At 43.8% G+C, this 18,167-nt stretch overlaps 1 protein-coding gene across 1 annotated transcript in view; it reads left to right on the forward strand.

The window, feature by feature from the left end:
* LOC107123373 (putative bifunctional UDP-N-acetylglucosamine transferase and deubiquitinase ALG13) overlaps positions 1 to 17,564 on the forward strand; it is a 135,387-nt gene extending 117,823 nt beyond the window's left edge. The window contains exons 31-33 of the mRNA XM_015426611.1: positions 11,464 to 11,504; positions 12,554 to 12,737; positions 17,311 to 17,564. Coding sequence (XP_015282097.1) covers positions 11,464 to 11,504; positions 12,554 to 12,737; positions 17,311 to 17,564 — 479 coding nt within the window. The remainder of the gene's footprint in view (positions 1 to 11,463; positions 11,505 to 12,553; positions 12,738 to 17,310) is intronic.
* The last annotated feature ends 603 nt before the right edge of the window (positions 17,565 to 18,167 follow it).

The following is an 18,167-nucleotide window of genomic DNA, read 5'->3' on the forward strand; positions in this document are numbered from 1 at the left end:
CAGCAGGAGGCCTCTGTCCCTATAGGCTCTTGTTAGCCCAGTGGGTATGTGACTATCAGTAGGAAGAGACAGACTCCAAAGCATTACTGGCATGAATTAAGTGGTTAATGGACAGGCACTACTGCACAATACTGTCAGATTCCACAGCCAACAACTGAGTACACGCTTATCAGAAAGGTTATACTTTATTGCAGAGCTATAGATGCAGTAACAAAGTCACTGTTAAGAATGGCGTCGTCCCCACAAGCATAATGGGATATAGGATATTAGTATGCACCCCCCCTCCTTAGGCCAATTAGCCACATTCCCGCGTGCGGGAGAAGGAGCCCCGGCCGTTAGAGCCGAAGCTGAGAACCGAAAGCACTCTCCCACGGTTCTCTGAATCCCAGACACTACACACCACCTGCAAGGCCATAGATAAGCAAGCGTTACAGAAGCAAAGAAGGAATGCAGCGGTACTTGGTACACAGGGCAAGCAAGCATCCTACCCCCAACCCTTATGGCAGCATAGCTGACAAATACACTACAAAAGTAAAACTGAATTAGGTACATGATATGTGAATACATATGGCAAACACATGGGTATGAAACCATTAGAAAGATTTGTATGGATGCAGCAGATGATAATGGGCTACTCATAAACTGGGCCCTTTCAGGGCCAGAATTGTACCAGATTAACAAGGTGCAGCTTTCCTGTGCCAAACACTGCAATTCTAGTTTAGCAGTTGGATTTGGATTTTGTTGAAAGGCCCTAAAGTACTCTGAGAGTCCATTTCGCTTGGGTGCACTCATGATCAAACCATTTTTTATTGCCGGAGATCCTATCAAGAGTAGAGGCTGGAGATTCGGAATTAATAGGTGGTAATAATCAATTAGAGAGATCCCCCCATCATTATTAGCTGTTAGGACTTGCAGGAAGAACTGGCCATTAGCTGATTGTGTCCAGAGAGAGAAATTTTCGTTGATATGAGAGGACCATTTAAGTCTAATCCTCCCTGTCTGTTCCGAAAGCTTAGGCTCCGTCACTTCAGGACAGAGTCGACCCGTCAGAAGTCCTAGTGGACCAAAACTTTTAAGGGCTAAGGATAAATGGTCACTTTCTGTTTTTATGTCAATCAGAAAATCAATATAATCATTATAGAGATCTTGTGAGATAAGAATGTAATCAGTGGTCGAGTGCTTTTTTAAGCCTGACCAATAGGTAAATTGGCCGGGGTAGTCACCCAATAATAAACCATTCAGAATGACAAAATTTAGTCTAAATGCCAATTGAAAAGGGCACGTGCCAGCAGAATTGACAACTGGGTCTAAAGATGCCTGAAGAGTGGCCAGAATTCATCTTCAGAGATAAGGCCACCTGTACCGCTCTCATCAATCAGCTGTTCATCAGTATGACCTAACCTTGCATTAAAATCACCGCCAATAATTATGGCAGACAAACATATCTTTCCAACTCTTCCCAAGCATTTTTGATATCAGACTGTCTTGTAAAAGGCTGGATGTACACATTAATACAAATTATCTTAAAATTAGAAAATGATAAACTAGCAGCCAGAATCCAATTCTTGTTACTTTCCGATTTCTTTGGGGAGCTATTTAATGATGAAGACACCAGAATACTCAATCCTCCTGAGGGTCTTCCCCCTTTGCGGTCGTTAAAACGTTGTTCAGTAGTACTTTGGTCTTTAATAGGGATGGGCACAAACTGCATTTTTGTGGCTTTCTTTGTGGTTTGTGGCTGAACTACGAACCGAGCCACCAACCCATACAAACCAGGAGGTTGGGTCGCAAACTGACCTGGCTTGTATTGATTCGTGAACCATTTGAAGTTTAAACCCCTGCTTTCTGCTCCCCGTGGCTCTGAGCCATTTAAACCAAACAGAAAGCTTTCTGCTTTTCACGAACCACTATGAATGGCACCAAAATTCATCGAAGTTCATGGCAGTTCTTCAGTTCACTAACATCGCAAACCACGAACCGGTGAAAATTCATGATGAACTTTAGTTCGTCAGCCAATTTATGCCCATTCCTAGTTTTTAATCTTCCAAATCATTCATAATTGAAATAAAATCAACCCTCAGCCTTGACTGCCAACACTTGGAAATAACTTTGTCTGGATCCATAAGTCAGAATGCTGGCTTCCTTTGCTTCTGAGAGATGATTGACTTGACATTTCCAGCACTGAGATCTATCAGTGTTCAAAAATCTCACTGAACCTTGCCAGAGTCAAATACCAACAACTGTTGATACTGAGCTTCCTTTAAAGACAGGCATAAGCTACATATTTCACACCAAGTCGTATTCAGAATAGCAGTTCCCAAATCACTGGTGCAGAAGTGCTTGAGAGCCTCTTTTTACATTTAGGTTGAGGATTAATTTATATATTCAGAATTTGCCATGGTTTCTTCTCTGTACACTTCTCAGTTTGGTGTAGTGGTTAAGAGCGCGGACTCAAATCTGGGAGAACTGGGTTTGATTCCCCACTCCATGACATGCAGCTACTGGTGTGACCTTGGGTCAATCACAAATTGAGAGTTGTTCTCTCAAGAGCAGTTCTAAAAAGAGCTCACTCAACCCCACCTAACTCACAGGGTGTCTGTTGAGGGGAGGGGAAGGGAAAGGGATTGTAAGCCGCTATGAAACTCCTTCAGGTTGTGAAGCATGGGGTATAATCCCAATCTCGTCTTCTTTCCTTCTTTTTCTCTGTTAGTTCTTCAGAAGGCAAACTCCCATTCGTTAGTTCTTATAAAACAACATTATTTGCTTGAAAATATTGAAACAGTGTGAGTGACCAGCCTTGTGATTTCACCCCGGTGATCTCTTCCCATATTATAAATCTTATCATTAATCACCATATCCTTTAATTTTACTAGTGTCAGTTTTTCTCATTTATATTACTGAGCTTCTCAATTGTGTTTTTAATATTCCAGTTAGAAATAAATGGAGCTGATTCTCTCCAGTTTTATTGCAATGTTAAATCACCCAGCATTGCACGTCAATTTCTTCTCGGATCTTTAATTTGCCAATTTATGTTGCCTTGTACTTTCATTAACCATTCTCTTCTTGCTACTGATGCAGATTTTTCTCCCAAGGAAAGAACTGTTCCAGGTTAACCTGTAATCTTTTATGACTAAAGCTAATCCCGTGATTTAATTTACTCCTACGCTGGATTCAGCAGTAAAGATGGAATGACATTCTAACTATAGTTTTTCTGTCTTGTCAAGATATGGGAGGCTAGTCAGGTGAAACAACAATGATTTCTTGTTCTGACTTGTACCAGCATGCATTTGGAAAGCCACTGTCATAATAGGGACAGAAAATGGGGAAATGTGGAAGGCCCTCTTTGAATCAGTTTCTACACTATAGGTGTTTTTTAAAATAATTTTTAATTGAAATTTCAAATGAACAACAATAACAACAAATACAAGATAACCAGTTGCACATAAACTTAGAAATGGAGTACAAAAAATCAAATAACATTAACATAATACTGTTCTTATAGGGAATCAAATACCAATAAACATGAACAGTTTCCCGAATGAGTAATTATACAACCAAATTTGTATCAAGACAATTTAAACTTCAATTTTAAAGATTAATAAAACAGTTCAAAAATGAGCAAACATACTGTAAAGTTTGTTTTTTTGGTTCTTTTGCTTTTGTGTTGAGATATGTCAATACAGGAAACCAAAAATCAGCAAGTTTTGCATTGTAAGATGGAGATTCTGCAGCATGAATCTGATCAGAGATCTTAGCCATAATTTAAAAATCCCATAGTTTATTGACCCATTGTGAAATAGAAGGAGTCTGTTTGTCTTTCCATTTTGAGGCCAGCACTAACTTAGCTGCCAATAAAAGAATGGCTATTAAATCTCTTCTGTTCTTTGGGATAGTGTTGTCATGCCAGAGGTTCAGTAGAACTGTTTCTGGAAGCAATGGTACATCATATGTGATAATGAGTTTAATTTGGTAGATAATTTTAATCCAATAGTCCTGAATAAGTGGGCATTCTCACCAGGCATGAATATAAGTATCTTTTTGAGAGCATTGTTTCCAACAAAACGGCTGTATATTTGATTGCATGTGACTTAATTTTACTGGAGTTAAATACCATCGATTTAGTAATTTAAAAGATATTTGTTTAATATTAATAATGTTCGTGGAATAGATATTTGAAAGCCATATATCTGTCCATTGGGCCTCTGATATTTGGAGATTACAATCTAAATTCCATGCTTTTTGGTAAGGAAAGAGCTGAGGCTTATCAAGTTTGTGTAGAATAGCATAGATTTTAGACAAAAAACCTTTAGTTTTGTCAGAGTATACTTTAATCAAGATCTCAAAATTGGTCAGAGGTTTGGATAAGGAGTCACAAATGAATTCACTTTTCACCAAATGTTTTACCTGCAGGTATTGGTACCAAGGCAGGTAATGTGAAATGGCTTTTTCTAGTAATGATTTGTTTAAGAGTGTACCTTTTTTCAAGATGTCTACAAATCTTGTTAAGTTGCCCTGTCTCCATAACTGAAAGTCAGATGTATTAACTCCTGATGCAAACCAGTTTTGACCCAAGAAAGGTGACATAATAGACGGAAAGGATACTAAACGTTGTCTGTAGGTGTCCCAAACCAATAAATCACTTGATAAGGATTAGATTTGATAAGAGAAGATCATTCAGATTTTAGATTCCAGATGGATTCACATAGGTATCTATTTTGTGTGTATGCTTGCACTATATTTCTCCAGTCAGTAGAAGTAGCTGGTTTTGACATAGAGATAATATTACAGAGATGAACTGCAGCATAGTATTTTGAAATATCCAGAACATTAAGACCTCCGGACCCCAAGGCTTTGCAAAAAATTTTATAGCTAATTCTAGGTTTTTTGAAACCCCAGATGAAATTTTTAAAAGTTATTTCCCAGGAATGTAGAGTTTTGTGAGGTATGTTTAGTGGCACCATTCTAAAAAGAAATAACAGTTTTGGAAACAGTATTGTTTTAAATATATAAATTCTGTCCATCCAGAATAAGGCTAGTTTGTGCTGTTCTTTCATTAAAGTGGTCAGGAATTTAATTAATTTGAGGTAATTAATAGTTAAAAGATCATCAAGATTAAGTGGGATCTTAACTCCAAGATTAACCCAGTAGTTAGTAATCCAGCGGTAAGCAAAGTTGCATTTGATGTATTCACAGGAACTATAAAACAGATTAATAGGTTATAAATAGTTTTTTTGTTGGTTAACCCGGAGACCAGAGATTTGGCCAAAATCGTTTAACACTGATTCCAGTGCTGGTAGAGATATTTCAGGTTTTGTAACATATATAACAATGTCATCAGCAAATAAGCATAATTTAAAAACATTTTGATTTATTGTAATGCCTGTAATATTTATATTGTTCCTAATAATATTAGTTAAAGGTTCTATCGCAATAGCAAACAATATTGGGGAAAGGGGACATCCTTGGCAAGTTCCCCTAAACAAAGTAAAGTCCTCAGATGTAGTGCCATTTATTTTCAGCTGTGCTTTGGGAGCTGCATATAAGGATTGGATTGCGTTCAAGAATTTATGTCCAAAACCCATATGTAACAACAGAGATTTTAGATATTGTCACTATAGGTGTTTTAACCATAGGGCATTTTGCTAGCCCGTAGAAAATTGCTTATCATTTTTGCTGGCTTTTTAATTATTGGAAGTTCAGCTCAAGAGGGAACCATATATAGAAATAAAGTTTGGGCAAATAGTTGCATTGGTTGTTGAGTGACAATCTGTGGTTTCTCAGGTAGTTGTGATAACTATTACTGGAGCCCTATTCCTAAGAGCATATTGGTTTTCTTGGCTATTTAAGACCAAACTGAATGTTTGTCTTCCACCAAGATGTGTATTGGGAGTTACTCAAATGGTGACCCTATAAACTAAGCTTGTTTGGTGTAGTGGTTAAGTGCACAGGCTCTAATCTGGGAGAACCGGGTTTGATTCCCCACTCCTCCACTCGCAGCTTTTGGATGACCTTGGGCAAGCCATAGTTCTGTCAGAGGTGTTCTTGAAAAAGAGCAGTTTCTGTCAACACTCTCTCAGCCCCACCACCTCACAGGGTGTCTGTTGTGGGGAGGGGAAGGGAAAGGAGTTTGTAAGCTGCTCTGAGACTCCGAGTGAAGGGCGGGGTATAAATCCAATCTTCTCCTCCTCCTCTTCTTTTTCTTCGTCTTCTTCTTTCTTGCGTCTGTTAAACATCTTCATTACGTTTTATGCTAATTGCTGCTAACCCTCTGCCTATATGTATGGACTCGTAAGTTCCATTTCACTGTATCTGAGAAAGTGTGCATGCACACAAAAGTTTATACCTTGAATAAAACTTCGTTAGTCTTAAAGGTGCAACTGGAATCTAATTTTGTTCAGATATGTCAGTTCCCTTTATAGCCAGAAGTTGGACTACAGAAATACATGAACTATAAGGTGGAGTAGAAAATTCAGCACTTGTCGTAGAGATGGCATGTTATATATGTATGTGGAGATTTTTCCCATTGGTCTCATTCTGTATACCCTCAGCTGAGAGTTGGCTCTAATCTCAGCAGTAAGATCAAATAATTTTTATTCTGAAATTAGAACATCTTCGTCGTGGTCTCTGTGCAGTCCCACACATGGGTTGGGCGCCTGCGCATGACCTCGACTGGAGAAACTTCTAGAGCATTGCCTCAGAAAGCTTTTGGCGGCCACCTCCCACTCAGTTCTTCTTTGACAGCCTGTGTGTTCACACCTCGTTTTTGTTGCACCATTGTTGCCTTAGCTAAGTATAAATTTCTCTTTTTTCTCTCTTTCGTTCCCTTCCATCTTCACTCTTCAACGTTTCTTGTTCTTGAAAAAATAAATTAAATACTTCTTTTTCTCCTTTTCTCACCCCCCTTCATTTATAGTGAGTGGGGTAGAGAACGTATGGGCAAAACAAAGTTTTTTAAACTGTGCCGTTATTGCCCAACTAAACTTCCCTCAAACGACGGTCACGATTTGTGCCTGTTTTGCCTCGGGGAATCCCATAAAGTCGATCCCTGTATTCATTGTGCTAGTTTTACTAGACAAGCTCGACGTAATAGGGAGACTCACCTTAGGGCTCTGCTTTTAGAGGCAGCCTTGCGCCCTGCCATGGCTTCAACTGTTTCTAAAAAATCAGAATCCTCTTCGAAGGCACCAAAGTTAAAATCTACACGGCCTGAGGGTAAGGCTTCCTCGCAATCGAAAGTCAAGCCCTCAACATTGACTTAGGCTGTCGACCCAGTCGTCATTACTGGTTTAACGACATCGACCCCTGCTGTGGCTGTTGTACCTAACAAGTCCACTTTGCGGCCTCCGACACCTACGCTCTCTTCAGCCTCTGGCCTTATTCCACTGGGTCAATCTACGAGATCTCTTCCGGACTTGTCTTGTCACCGGGATTCTCGATCTCCGACGCCACACTCCCATACCCCGATCCACCATTTGGAGGGCAGGGAGCATTCTGCTGGCCATCGATTTCGATCTCAATATGATCGAAAGCGTCTTATTCGTCGCCAGTCACCTTCTCCTTTGGGATCGCCTTCTGATGACAAATACTGGTCTGATGAACGAGATCGACCAGATTATTATCTGTATTATTATCCGAGGTCTCCTACTCCTCGTCGACACTGATACAGTCACCTTCGTCACTTCGAACGTGATGACTACCCACGCACTTTAGATCGCGCGAGACAATCTCAGTCCGTGACTTCGGCCCGTTCTGTGGCCCCTGACCAGCCTCCTGACCTCTCGAGGCCTACGGATGCCCCTAAGTGTTCTCTCTCAGAACCTGGGCTTCATCCCCCTGTTGATGACTCGATACTGCCTGATCTCACTCAAGAGAGGAGACCTTCCTCTCCCATGTCAATTTCCGACAACTCGGATTCGACAGATCTCGAACTCGATGTTTCGCACATTGACGATGACCTTCGACCCTTGGGGTCTATTTCACCTACTGAAGGCCCGAAAGCGTATCTGGAGCTTGTAACCAGGTTGGCATCCGCCCTTCAAGTCCAGGGTTCCACTGAATCCCCGACTGTGACTGATATCATTCACAAACTTTTTCAGGCTGACCTCCCACCTTCGACGGTCCTGCCTCTATTGCCGGCCCACCTCTCCACTCTTAAGGAGACATGGGTTCATCCCGCTTCCATTCCTCCAGTCGCTAAACGATACGAAGCTCTCTATAAGGTCCAAGAGAGTTTGGGAAAGTTTCTCTTCAGCCAGCCTCCGCCGAATTCCATGATTGTCCAATCTTCTTCGAAATCGAAGCAATCTGCCCACCACTCTGCACCTCCCGATCACGAAGGCCGCAAGATCGATCTTATCGTGAGGAAACTGTATTCCTTCGCCTCTATGAATATTCGTATTGACACCTACCTGTCATATCTGTCGGCCTATGCCTTTAATGTGGCTAATGTGGTCCGTCCCATCTTACAGTTTGTTCCGGAGGAACACCGTCCAACGTTGTCAGGAGCTTTATCAGAAATTTGCACGATCTTGAAACAGCAAATTAATTCAGTCCGTCATGCTGTCACTTGCTCCTCGAAAGTTCTTGTCTCCTCTATTGGTCTCTGTCGTCATGCTTGGCTAAGAGGTACCTCTTTACAGCCCGATGTGAAATTCCGGATTGAGAATCTCCCCTTCAATGGCGAAGGTCTTTTCCACTCTACCACTGACGAAGCCTTAAAGGCTGTCGATGATAGTCGGAAACATGCTCGCAATCTCGGTGTCTCGGCATTGACACCTCGACGTCGATACCGTCTGTGGAAACCTTATTATGCCAGACGTCAGCCATCTCCTGCGCCCACCTCCCATTGGAGAAGGAGGCCCTATGACTCCCGTTATCCTAAACCTCTGGCTAAATTTCTTCCTTGAAAACCGTCAGGGCAGGGTAAGTGCTACATATGAATAGCTGTTAAAAGGCACCTGGCTAAAATGCCTGTCAAAATTTTATTGTTTGCTTCAGTAAACCTGCTGGTCTACAGGCCTCAAATAATGCTGTATCTAAAACGTGTGGGGAATGTGGGAGTTTTTCTTCAATTAAGACTTTATTCCTTGTGTACAGCTTCAGTGACTTGTCTTCTAATGTTTTTTTGAACCGAACAGCTAAATGGATAGCATGCCTTATCTTTTCTACTTGAGGGGGGGGGGACCCTGAAAAGATGGTTTACACTTGAGAATTTACACATGATTGATTATCCTGAGCTAGACCAACTGACTTCTGTGGTCCTCTTAAATTGGAAGTGTTGTTTCCGTTCCTCTTTTTTAGTTCTTGAATAGTAGAATTATATTATTAGTTCTGGAATTGGATTCTGCACAGTTTTCCACAGCTGCAGTTCATCCTTCCCCCGTATTACTGAAGTGCTCGGGTGCCATGCATTGATAGAATAGGAACAAGGCAATTTTGATGGGTTGATGGATCAAGATGCTTTTGGATTGATGGTTTTGTGATGTGTATTTGTATGCCACACTGGAAGCTGCAGCAAGTTGCACAGGTGTGATGCTCTGTGAAAAATCTAGCTTTTTGTTTTCATTCCAAATTCCACAAGAATGGGAATTCTTGCAGAATTAGAAAACAAGACGAGGTGATTCAGAACTCCAGAATCTGGGGAGAATTTTGGAAGCATCCTTAGTTAAAGCTCAAGTTGTTTCACTCTCCAATGTGTTCATGTTGATCACATTCCCCAAGTAGGGGGGGTGCATTTTTTTTTAATTTGGTACATTTTGGGTTGGGTGTATTGGACCTGGGGGGAAATGGTATTTCCAAAATAATCCTGGATCCCAATACCGGTACAATATTCGAATCTGGGTTTTCCCAGAAATCCTGGATTTTTTCCGGGTCCAATAGACCCCACAAGAAAAAACACTGGATTAAAAAAAGCCACCCTGATCCTGGGACTAGCTTGGCTTCTCCTGTACTACAGGAAAAGCCAGCTTCAGAATCTGCGTGCCGTGGGGAGATCGCTCCCCAAGGCATGCAGATCCTGACCGGGACGGCTTCTCCTGCAGCCCGGTTTAAATTGGTCTGCACGAAAAGCCAGCCCCAAGCTGAGCTGGCAGGAACAGTCTTGCTCCCCCCAGCACAGCCGATCCTGATGCTTGGGCTGTCTTCTTTAAACTTTAAAGGGACTGTAGTAGAAGCCTGACAAACAGCTGTAGGTGGGAGGAATCTGCTCCTGCCTCACCTCTGTTTTCAGATCGACCGGTAAATCCTGAATATATCTGGGAATTTCTTTTTGAGGATTTTCCTCAGTTTTCCCCAAGAAAACCCAGATACATTTGGGATGCCAAAATGTATGTGAAAAATACAGAGAAGGCGTTTTTTCAGGTATTTTTTCAGTTCAGGTAGACTGGAATGCACACCCCTACCCGCAAGTCAGGACTTGTATTCCATTCAGAATTTTGATGCAGAGCGAAATGGGGGCTGTTTAGGTTTCTGACATCAACAGAGTTGTGACCCTGCTTCTGTGGAGCTTCTAAGTCTGTCTCTTTGGGGGAAACATCTGAGAACCATTGCTTAAGGGCAAACTCTACCCTGGACAGCTTCCTAAGAGACCGACTTACATGAACAGCAAAACTGCTTGGAATACAGGGATTTAACCCGCCGCTTTGAAGGCAAGCGAGAGTTGGTTTGTGGCAGTCGGAAGCTTAGTTTGCAGGGAAGCCATCCGTGCTAACTCTCCGCTAACTTCCTGTGACAGGGGGCTGTATGTTTATACTCACGGTCTCCAGAGGCAGACCAGTCTGCACACAAAAGCAGGTGCCAGGGGAATGCATTTCCCCTTGCAGTTGTGCATGTGACTCTAAGGAAGCTCGCTCCATGTGTTCAGAGTCCCTGATCGGGTGCCGAGTGAGTTCCCCAAAAAAAGTACAAAAACAGTGAAGCTGGTACTAGTTAGTGAAAGTGTTGCTGCTGCGAAGTTTTGCGTAACTCAATTTTGGCTGTGTGCTTTCAGTAAGATTTTTAATAGTTGACAAAGGCCTCTCACCCTACCTATTTTGTGTGGGTCTGAACTGCCAAGTCCTATTGTATTAGAAAATGAAGTGTGTGTGAGAGACAGAGAATTAGATCAAAATTTAGGTGTCTGTCTGGGACAAAAGGCCAACAGGGTTTTCATTCTTCATGCCGTCCAATCTTTGTGTACAGTTCGAATTGCAAAAAGTCTTGAGGCTTTTGATCATATGACTGAGACTTTTACTGTTCTGCAAAATAGAATAAGCTAAGTGTAATCAAACTCATTTCACTTTGTGGTTGTTTAGCAAATAGAGTTTACGTATTTATACGCAGTTGGAAAACCCCGTTTGCAGGGGAAAGTCTTATTTCTGAATCCATTGAGCAAGGCTTTCCCGTGTGTCCAGAATTTAACATTTAAAGATGTTCTTGATCGGTCAACGTAGTGGGAGAATAATCACCACTCCCTTTTCTTTTCAGATCCAAAGATCGTGCAGTATTATTTCAATTTGGGTTTGCAGGTAAGTGGTGTTCCAAGATCCCTTGGTCAACTCATTGAGAGAGGATTGTCTTCCCTTTCAGAGTCCACAGCTGTTTCTTCACGGCTGAGGTCTTCCGGTGTCCTGTCTGGACTTTTGCGTGTGTTTGTACTTGGATAGCTAAACCCCTAACTTAGACCTTTGACAAAAGACCTGGGTCAGGGAATCCTGACTCTCCACTGAATCTTTTTAAAAAACGTACTGCTGCCTCTGCCTCTTGTGCTTTGTGCCCCTGACTGCTTTAACTCCCTTGGAGTTCAGAGAGAGGGACGTGCCATCCCTGAGTCAAAACTGGACAGAAAGGGACAGAATATCACAAGCGCCCAGCTGGTTCACACCAAAAAGTCCCATCTAGCCAAAATGTCTTGTTTCCCACAGTGGCCCCGATTGGATCCCACTGGAAAGTCTGCAAGTGAAACACAGGGGCCAAAGCCTCCCTTGTTGTCCCCAGTGATGGGCACGCAGAGGTGCACTGCCCCTGGACACGGAGGTGCCATTTTGTCATCGTGGCTTGATAACGTGGCCTTTTCACGTGTGGCCAAATGAAGTTGCGCACTGCACCAGCACTCCATCCATTTTAGCAAAGGGGGGGAAACACCGTGCATCCCCCTCCCATTGGTTTCCAGTAGCCATTGAGTGACTCTCCTGAGACATCACAGAATGTGGATCAGATCCAGATGAAGTTTTCCCTCAGCAAAATGGAACTTTCTTCCCTCTCATCTCCCACAGCAACCCACAAATATCCACGAAACACTGTTCCTGGGGATAGGAGACCCTGAAGAATGGCACAAGGTGGGGGGGGAAGGGGGTCCACAACAGGAAGGGGGAATCAGTTGAAATTGCCAATTTAGTCAGTATCCAACCCGACATCACTGCTGTGGGGAATCAGTTGAAATTGCCAATTTAGTAAGGATCCAACCCTACATCACTGCTGTGCAGTAGAACTTGCTGGCCAGATTTCACTATCTCCTGCTTCATTTGACTGCATGAAACACACATTTATGCAAACCTTCTTCCTCCCCCCCTTCAAGTATTATCACCAGACCTGTTGGAATCCTATGATGTATGTACAGCCGGTGCCACCGTCCCCACACATGGAAGCTTACCAGACATACACAGAGCCTGTCCCTGTCATGGACCATTCGATGGTGCCCGCATACCCTGAAACTGGGAGGAGCGACATGCGCCAGATTCCAGCGGATCCCTCGGCAAATGGTTAGTACCTGGGCTGAACAGAAGATTACATATTGCTTGCTTTTGGGGGGCACTGCAAATATACTTTCTTTGCTGCGTGTAAATGCATCCCTGTGCTTCAGTGGGTTTAAGGGCCCGAGTGGAGTCACGTGGTGTGACGTCGTGCTGGAGGGGGTTTGATCTGCACCGTGGCATGTCAGGGGTTACTAGTAACCTGGATTAAAATGAAATGCAAAGAAACCTTTAAAGACTTGCAGAATTATTGTGGCATGTTTATGGCTGTTTGGGGTGGGACCATGGCTCAGTGGCAGAGTATCTGCTTGGCATGCAGAAAGTCCCACGTTCGCGTCCCCCCCCCTCCTGCTAAAAGGATCCAGTAGGAGATGATGGGAAAGAGCTCTGCCGGAGACCCTGGAGAGCCACTGCCAGTCTGCATAAACGATACTGACCTTGATGGACAGATGGTCTGAGACGGTCTAAGGCGGCTTCATGTGTTCATGGATTAGAGTCCACTTCATCAAGCACTTGGCAGATAAATATACGAAGCGTATAGGAGAAAAAAATGCAAGCAGTGAGGCTGACAGGAGAGGAAAGGCACAAAGTATGGGCTATAATTTCGGTGCAAAGAATGGACGTATCCAGAATAACAGCAGTGGCCGTTACACCAGCAGCAGTAGGGTCAGGATGTCTAGAAAGATTGACTAATTTAGCAGTTGTTGTGTGAGAGAGGAAACCTCTATGATGTTTGTGGTCTTGGATAGTTCTAGGCATCCTGAACAAATTATGATCGAGCAATACCAAGGCTGGAGAAGTCATCCTGCGATGATGCTCTGGTGGATTTTCATGGTGACGTGAAATTTAGCAAAAGCATGTCCTCGGAGGCTGAAGTATTCTGCCTCTGGCTTCTGGATGTTGCTGTGTGCTGGGCCTTCGGTGTCCTCTTATTCTTTGGGGTTAGAGACCGACTTGCACGTGTTGTGTGGGCATTGTTGGCCTGCATGGCTGTGAATGGCCCCTGGGCTGATGTTTTGGGCTTTGCATAGAAATGTCAGACTACCTCATTGCAGCACATTGTCTTTGACAACTCCTCGTCCGCACACACACTGTTTGCCGAGTCTGCCTGCCTCAGTGCAGAGAGAGATCTCTGTGCCAATTGAGGGGTATACCGTGCATCTGATGAAGCGGGCTTTGCGCCATAATAAATCTGTTAGCATTTAATGTGCTACAAAGCATCATTGTTTTGCTCTAACAGAATAATACGGCTGCCCCTCTGGAATTTGTGAACGTGGCTTAAAATGGGAGGTTTAATTTACTCCAGGTCGACAGCTGGAATTAAATTGCACCGCTTATGTGCTTTATAAATCGACAGTGCCTCTTGGGGCAGACTAGCCTTCTTTTTGGGAGTAAATTTGGCAGTATTTTCAGGAGAGCCAAAATGAGACACGTTTGGTTTGTGTGCACGCATGTAGGCTTTTAAAGAATCCCTTTGGTCCTTGCTGATAAGGTAAATGTAGAGCTGGCCAGAGGCAAAGTGTGGCAGCGATCTCAAGTAGTTCTGGGGACTGGCCACTGCTCTGACTGCATTAGGGCTGCCAACCCCCCCGGTAGGGCGGAATTCCCCCCGCCCCGGAGGCCCGTTACCCGACGCCGGGGAATCGGGGCCCGGGGGGAACTCCGCCCCGGCGTGCGCGTCACCCGGAAGTGACGTCGCACGCTGGGGGCGGGGCCATGCCATTTGAGGGGAAAACTCTTTGTTTTCCCCTCAAATGGCGTGGCCCCGCCCAGCGCGTGACGTCACTTGCGGTGATGTTCTGGCGGCGCGCGCGCATCCGCAAAAGGCTCCCGGACCAGCTGGACGCTCCCCCGCCGGCAAGTTTTGCAGATTTGGCAACCCTAGACTGCATCCTGCATAGGAACCAGAGCGGCCAACATTTATTTCTTTAAAATATTTCTAACACCACCTTTCTACCCAATCAAGGTCCCTAAGGCAGCACACGTTAAAAACACTAAACAATTGAATCATTACTAACAACATTTAAAATGAGAAAATAGTTCAATAAAAACACATAAATACAAAACCAAAACTAGGGAGGAGGACAAATAATGGTTACTGGGAGTCTGCCAAATGAGACAAAAAGTTATTCACCCGCTGGTGGAAGAAACAAATAATTTTGGTGCCACGACCGAGAAAACCCTTTCTAGGGTTGCCACTCGTCCAGCCTCAGATGGTGCGGGCAGCTGAGTCAGAGCCTCTGAAGACGACTGGAGTGAATGGGCAGTTTCCCATGGGAGAAAGGCGGTCCTTCAAGTATGTTGGTCCCAGGCTGTGTAAGCTGTAAAGGTCAACGTTAGTGCCTTGAATGGAGCCGGGAAGCAAATAGGGAGCTTTCCCATTCCATTCCCCAGCCATTTTTTAAAGAATGTTTTATGCCACCATCCCAGGAAACCTAGAACCTTCAAACACAGTGTGGCAAGTCATTCATGTGCCGTGTTTTCACAAGAGGTTCAGGAAGCCCTACGGGTCATGCGTGGCTTCCTGCGCTGTGTCTAACGATGCCTGAGGAATGGAGAGGGGAAGGGTAGGGTTGCCAGCTCCAGGTCTGGAAATAACTGGAGATTTGAGGGTGGAGCCTGGGAGCCTGGGCCTTAGGGAGGGGCCTTGGTATGGTATAATGCTGTGCAATCCACCTTCCACACGTGGACTCCCGTGCTCTCCAGGAGAAGTGGAACAAATGTTTTAACTAAATAAGTGAGGGTCAGTTGTAATTCCAGGAGATCTCCAGTCCCTGCTTGAAAGCTGATAACCCTAAGGATGGGGCATTATCTACTCTGGATCTTATCTAGGGGGGGGGAGATGGAAGAGGCAGCCGCTTGGGGGGGGAGAGGTAGGCCTTAGACGCCGCCCCTTGTTCAGCTGCCACTGGGTTGACCCAAGATATTTTTGTGCCAAAGCAGAAAACTCAAATAGTATGCCTTCTTCCACTCTGATGTATGCACTTGTTTCTCAACTGACAACAAAAGGTGCATTCTGCTAGTAAGTTCTCCTGTGTGAGGTCAGTGCAGTGAAGGACAGCTGCTCAAGGTCTGCTTTTGCAGGAGTGCTTCTTTCCCACAAGGGGGAATCGCTGCTTCAAAACTCCCCTCCCCCCCATTTCCCTCTATTTTCTCTTAGCTCTCCCTTGAGCGGCTCATTCGGGCATAATAGAACTGCACACGATTCGGTTTTCATTGAGGTGTGTATCTGTTGACTCAGAGCAGCCGAAATTTTGATCAGGAATCTACTGTGTGCTTGCTGATGGTTGGTGTGGGGGGGGGGGGGGGGGGGTATTTTTCTTATCAAAACTGTCCTCTCCAAGCTTGTTTTCAACTCACAGAAGAGATATGGGTGTTCATATCTTTTCCCCGCATGGGATGAAAAACTGCTTTAAGGGAGTTATTTCGATAAGGTGAATAGCCTTGGGGAAAGAAGTCGGCACCTTTTCCTCTGCGTAAAAGGTGTGATTCAAATTGTCGCTTCTCTCAGCGGGTTGAGATGGAGGGGGAGGAACCCATGCCTCTGACCACATCTAGTTTGATCCTTAGCGGTCTCTTCCTCTCTAATGCACGTTAAAAGGAATGTTTGCAGCTATTAGGACCCCAACCCACTGAGTTATGTGACTGCTTCTAAAGTACAAGCTTTGCAAATTATTTTTAGCAACAGCAATAGGATAATTGCATGGTTTAATGAGAATTATACATGCAGTAAGGTTTATGCCTGGCTCAGCACCTATTGCTAGGCATTTGTGTGCACACAAATTTTGAAAGAAATGCTGGGATGAGAATTGCTAAAAAATTTATTATCTACACAAATTGGCAACATCGTGTAGTTTATTGATTGGTCTATAAACCTGTTAAAACTTGAATTGATTAATCAGGGCACATTTTAAATTGGAGGGGGCCAGTTTTAATCAGTGGGGTTGATTGTTTAGGGCATACCGTCTTTTGAAAGTTTTTTTTTTGTGGTGAACACACAAAGCTGCTTTCTCATGAGTCAGACCATTAGTCTTTCAAGGTCAGTGTGGTCTACTCTTGAATGGCAACAGCTTTCCAGGGTCTCTGGGGGAGCTCTCTCACATCACCTACAACCTGAGCCTTTTAACTGGAGATGCCTGGGAGTGATTCAAGGGTTTTCTCATGCAAAGCAGATGCTCCAGCACGGAGGGCCACCCCCTCCCTGGATTTCTGTGCTGTAATATGTTAAAAACAAAATATTTGACACGATCTCTTCTAGCAATGCCTGGTTGTTTTTTCTCTTCCTCTTAAATTTGTAAGATCTTGCACTTCCTTCCATGTCTCACAAAGGCACCTATAATGAGGCTTTGTTAATATGCAAATGCATTTAATTAGTTAAAAGGCAAGTGATTAATCAACTAAAAGCTCTTTAATCGGTTGACAGCTCTGGCAAGCCTAGTCAGATTAAGAACAGCTTTCAGTGTTTTTTTCTTCAGTCACTGGCCTTTAGAAGGTAAAAAAGAGGGTTTGAAAAATCAGCGAAGATGTTATCTGGTGATTTAAGCCAATGTTTCCCCCCCCCCCCCCGCGTTATCCATTGGAGACCCACCGCCTCCCCACGGTACAGTTTATTATCCAGTGGTCACGGATCCGTACAACCATCCGCCTCCACCTGGTTTTGACACTTGCATCCCCTTAGCTCCTGCCTACCACTGCGTCAGCCCCTGGTATCCAGTGAATCTACCCTATGGGAATTCTTCACGAATCCATAATGCCGTGAATCCAGGCCACTTTCATCAAATCAGCTATGTTGCCTCGTCAAATCCTGCGCCACATTATGTAGCTCAAAGTATGTAGAAGGGGGAGGATGAAATCACTCAAGTATTCCTGGTTTGTTTATTTCCCCCTCACCTCAATTGTTTCCTTCACAAGATGCTTAGGTCTGATTTTTCACTTTTTTTTGTAACATAAATGTTGATTTGTAAATGGTGGGGTGTGGGTGGGTGTTTAATACTATACTAGCATGTATATAGGACGCTGTGTGACATTCCACTTACATGTAAGATACCTCATTGCTGCTGAAGCAACACCACTTTTTGTGGTTTTCCCGGGAGTCGAATGGGTTGTGTGACATGTTTTCTTAAGCCAAAATATCTTGATATTGTGCAAAACTGATTGCTTTTTGTATTCTAGCGGTTTAATTATAATTCCGGTACGTGTCTCCCTTTGCCCCTGTCGGTGAGAAAACAGAAGATTCTTGGGGTTCTGAGGACAGTAATTGCTCTGTTTTCCCAGCACTTCCGAAACAAAGTGTAATCTACCTGGTATATTAGTCTGTAGAACGTTCTCTTGTTTTAGTGTGGCCTTTTTTTGAAAGGGGAGGGGATGTCTTTGTCTGTGTTCTGTGCTGCTAAAGTCTGTCATCTGTGTGACATTTGATTTGTAAAAGACACTTTTGCA

This window comes from Gekko japonicus, unplaced genomic scaffold (genome assembly GCF_001447785.1).
Source record: "Gekko japonicus isolate JY-2015 unplaced genomic scaffold, Gekko_japonicus_V1.1 scaffold1828, whole genome shotgun sequence".
Taxonomy (NCBI): Eukaryota; Metazoa; Chordata; class Lepidosauria; order Squamata; family Gekkonidae; genus Gekko; species Gekko japonicus.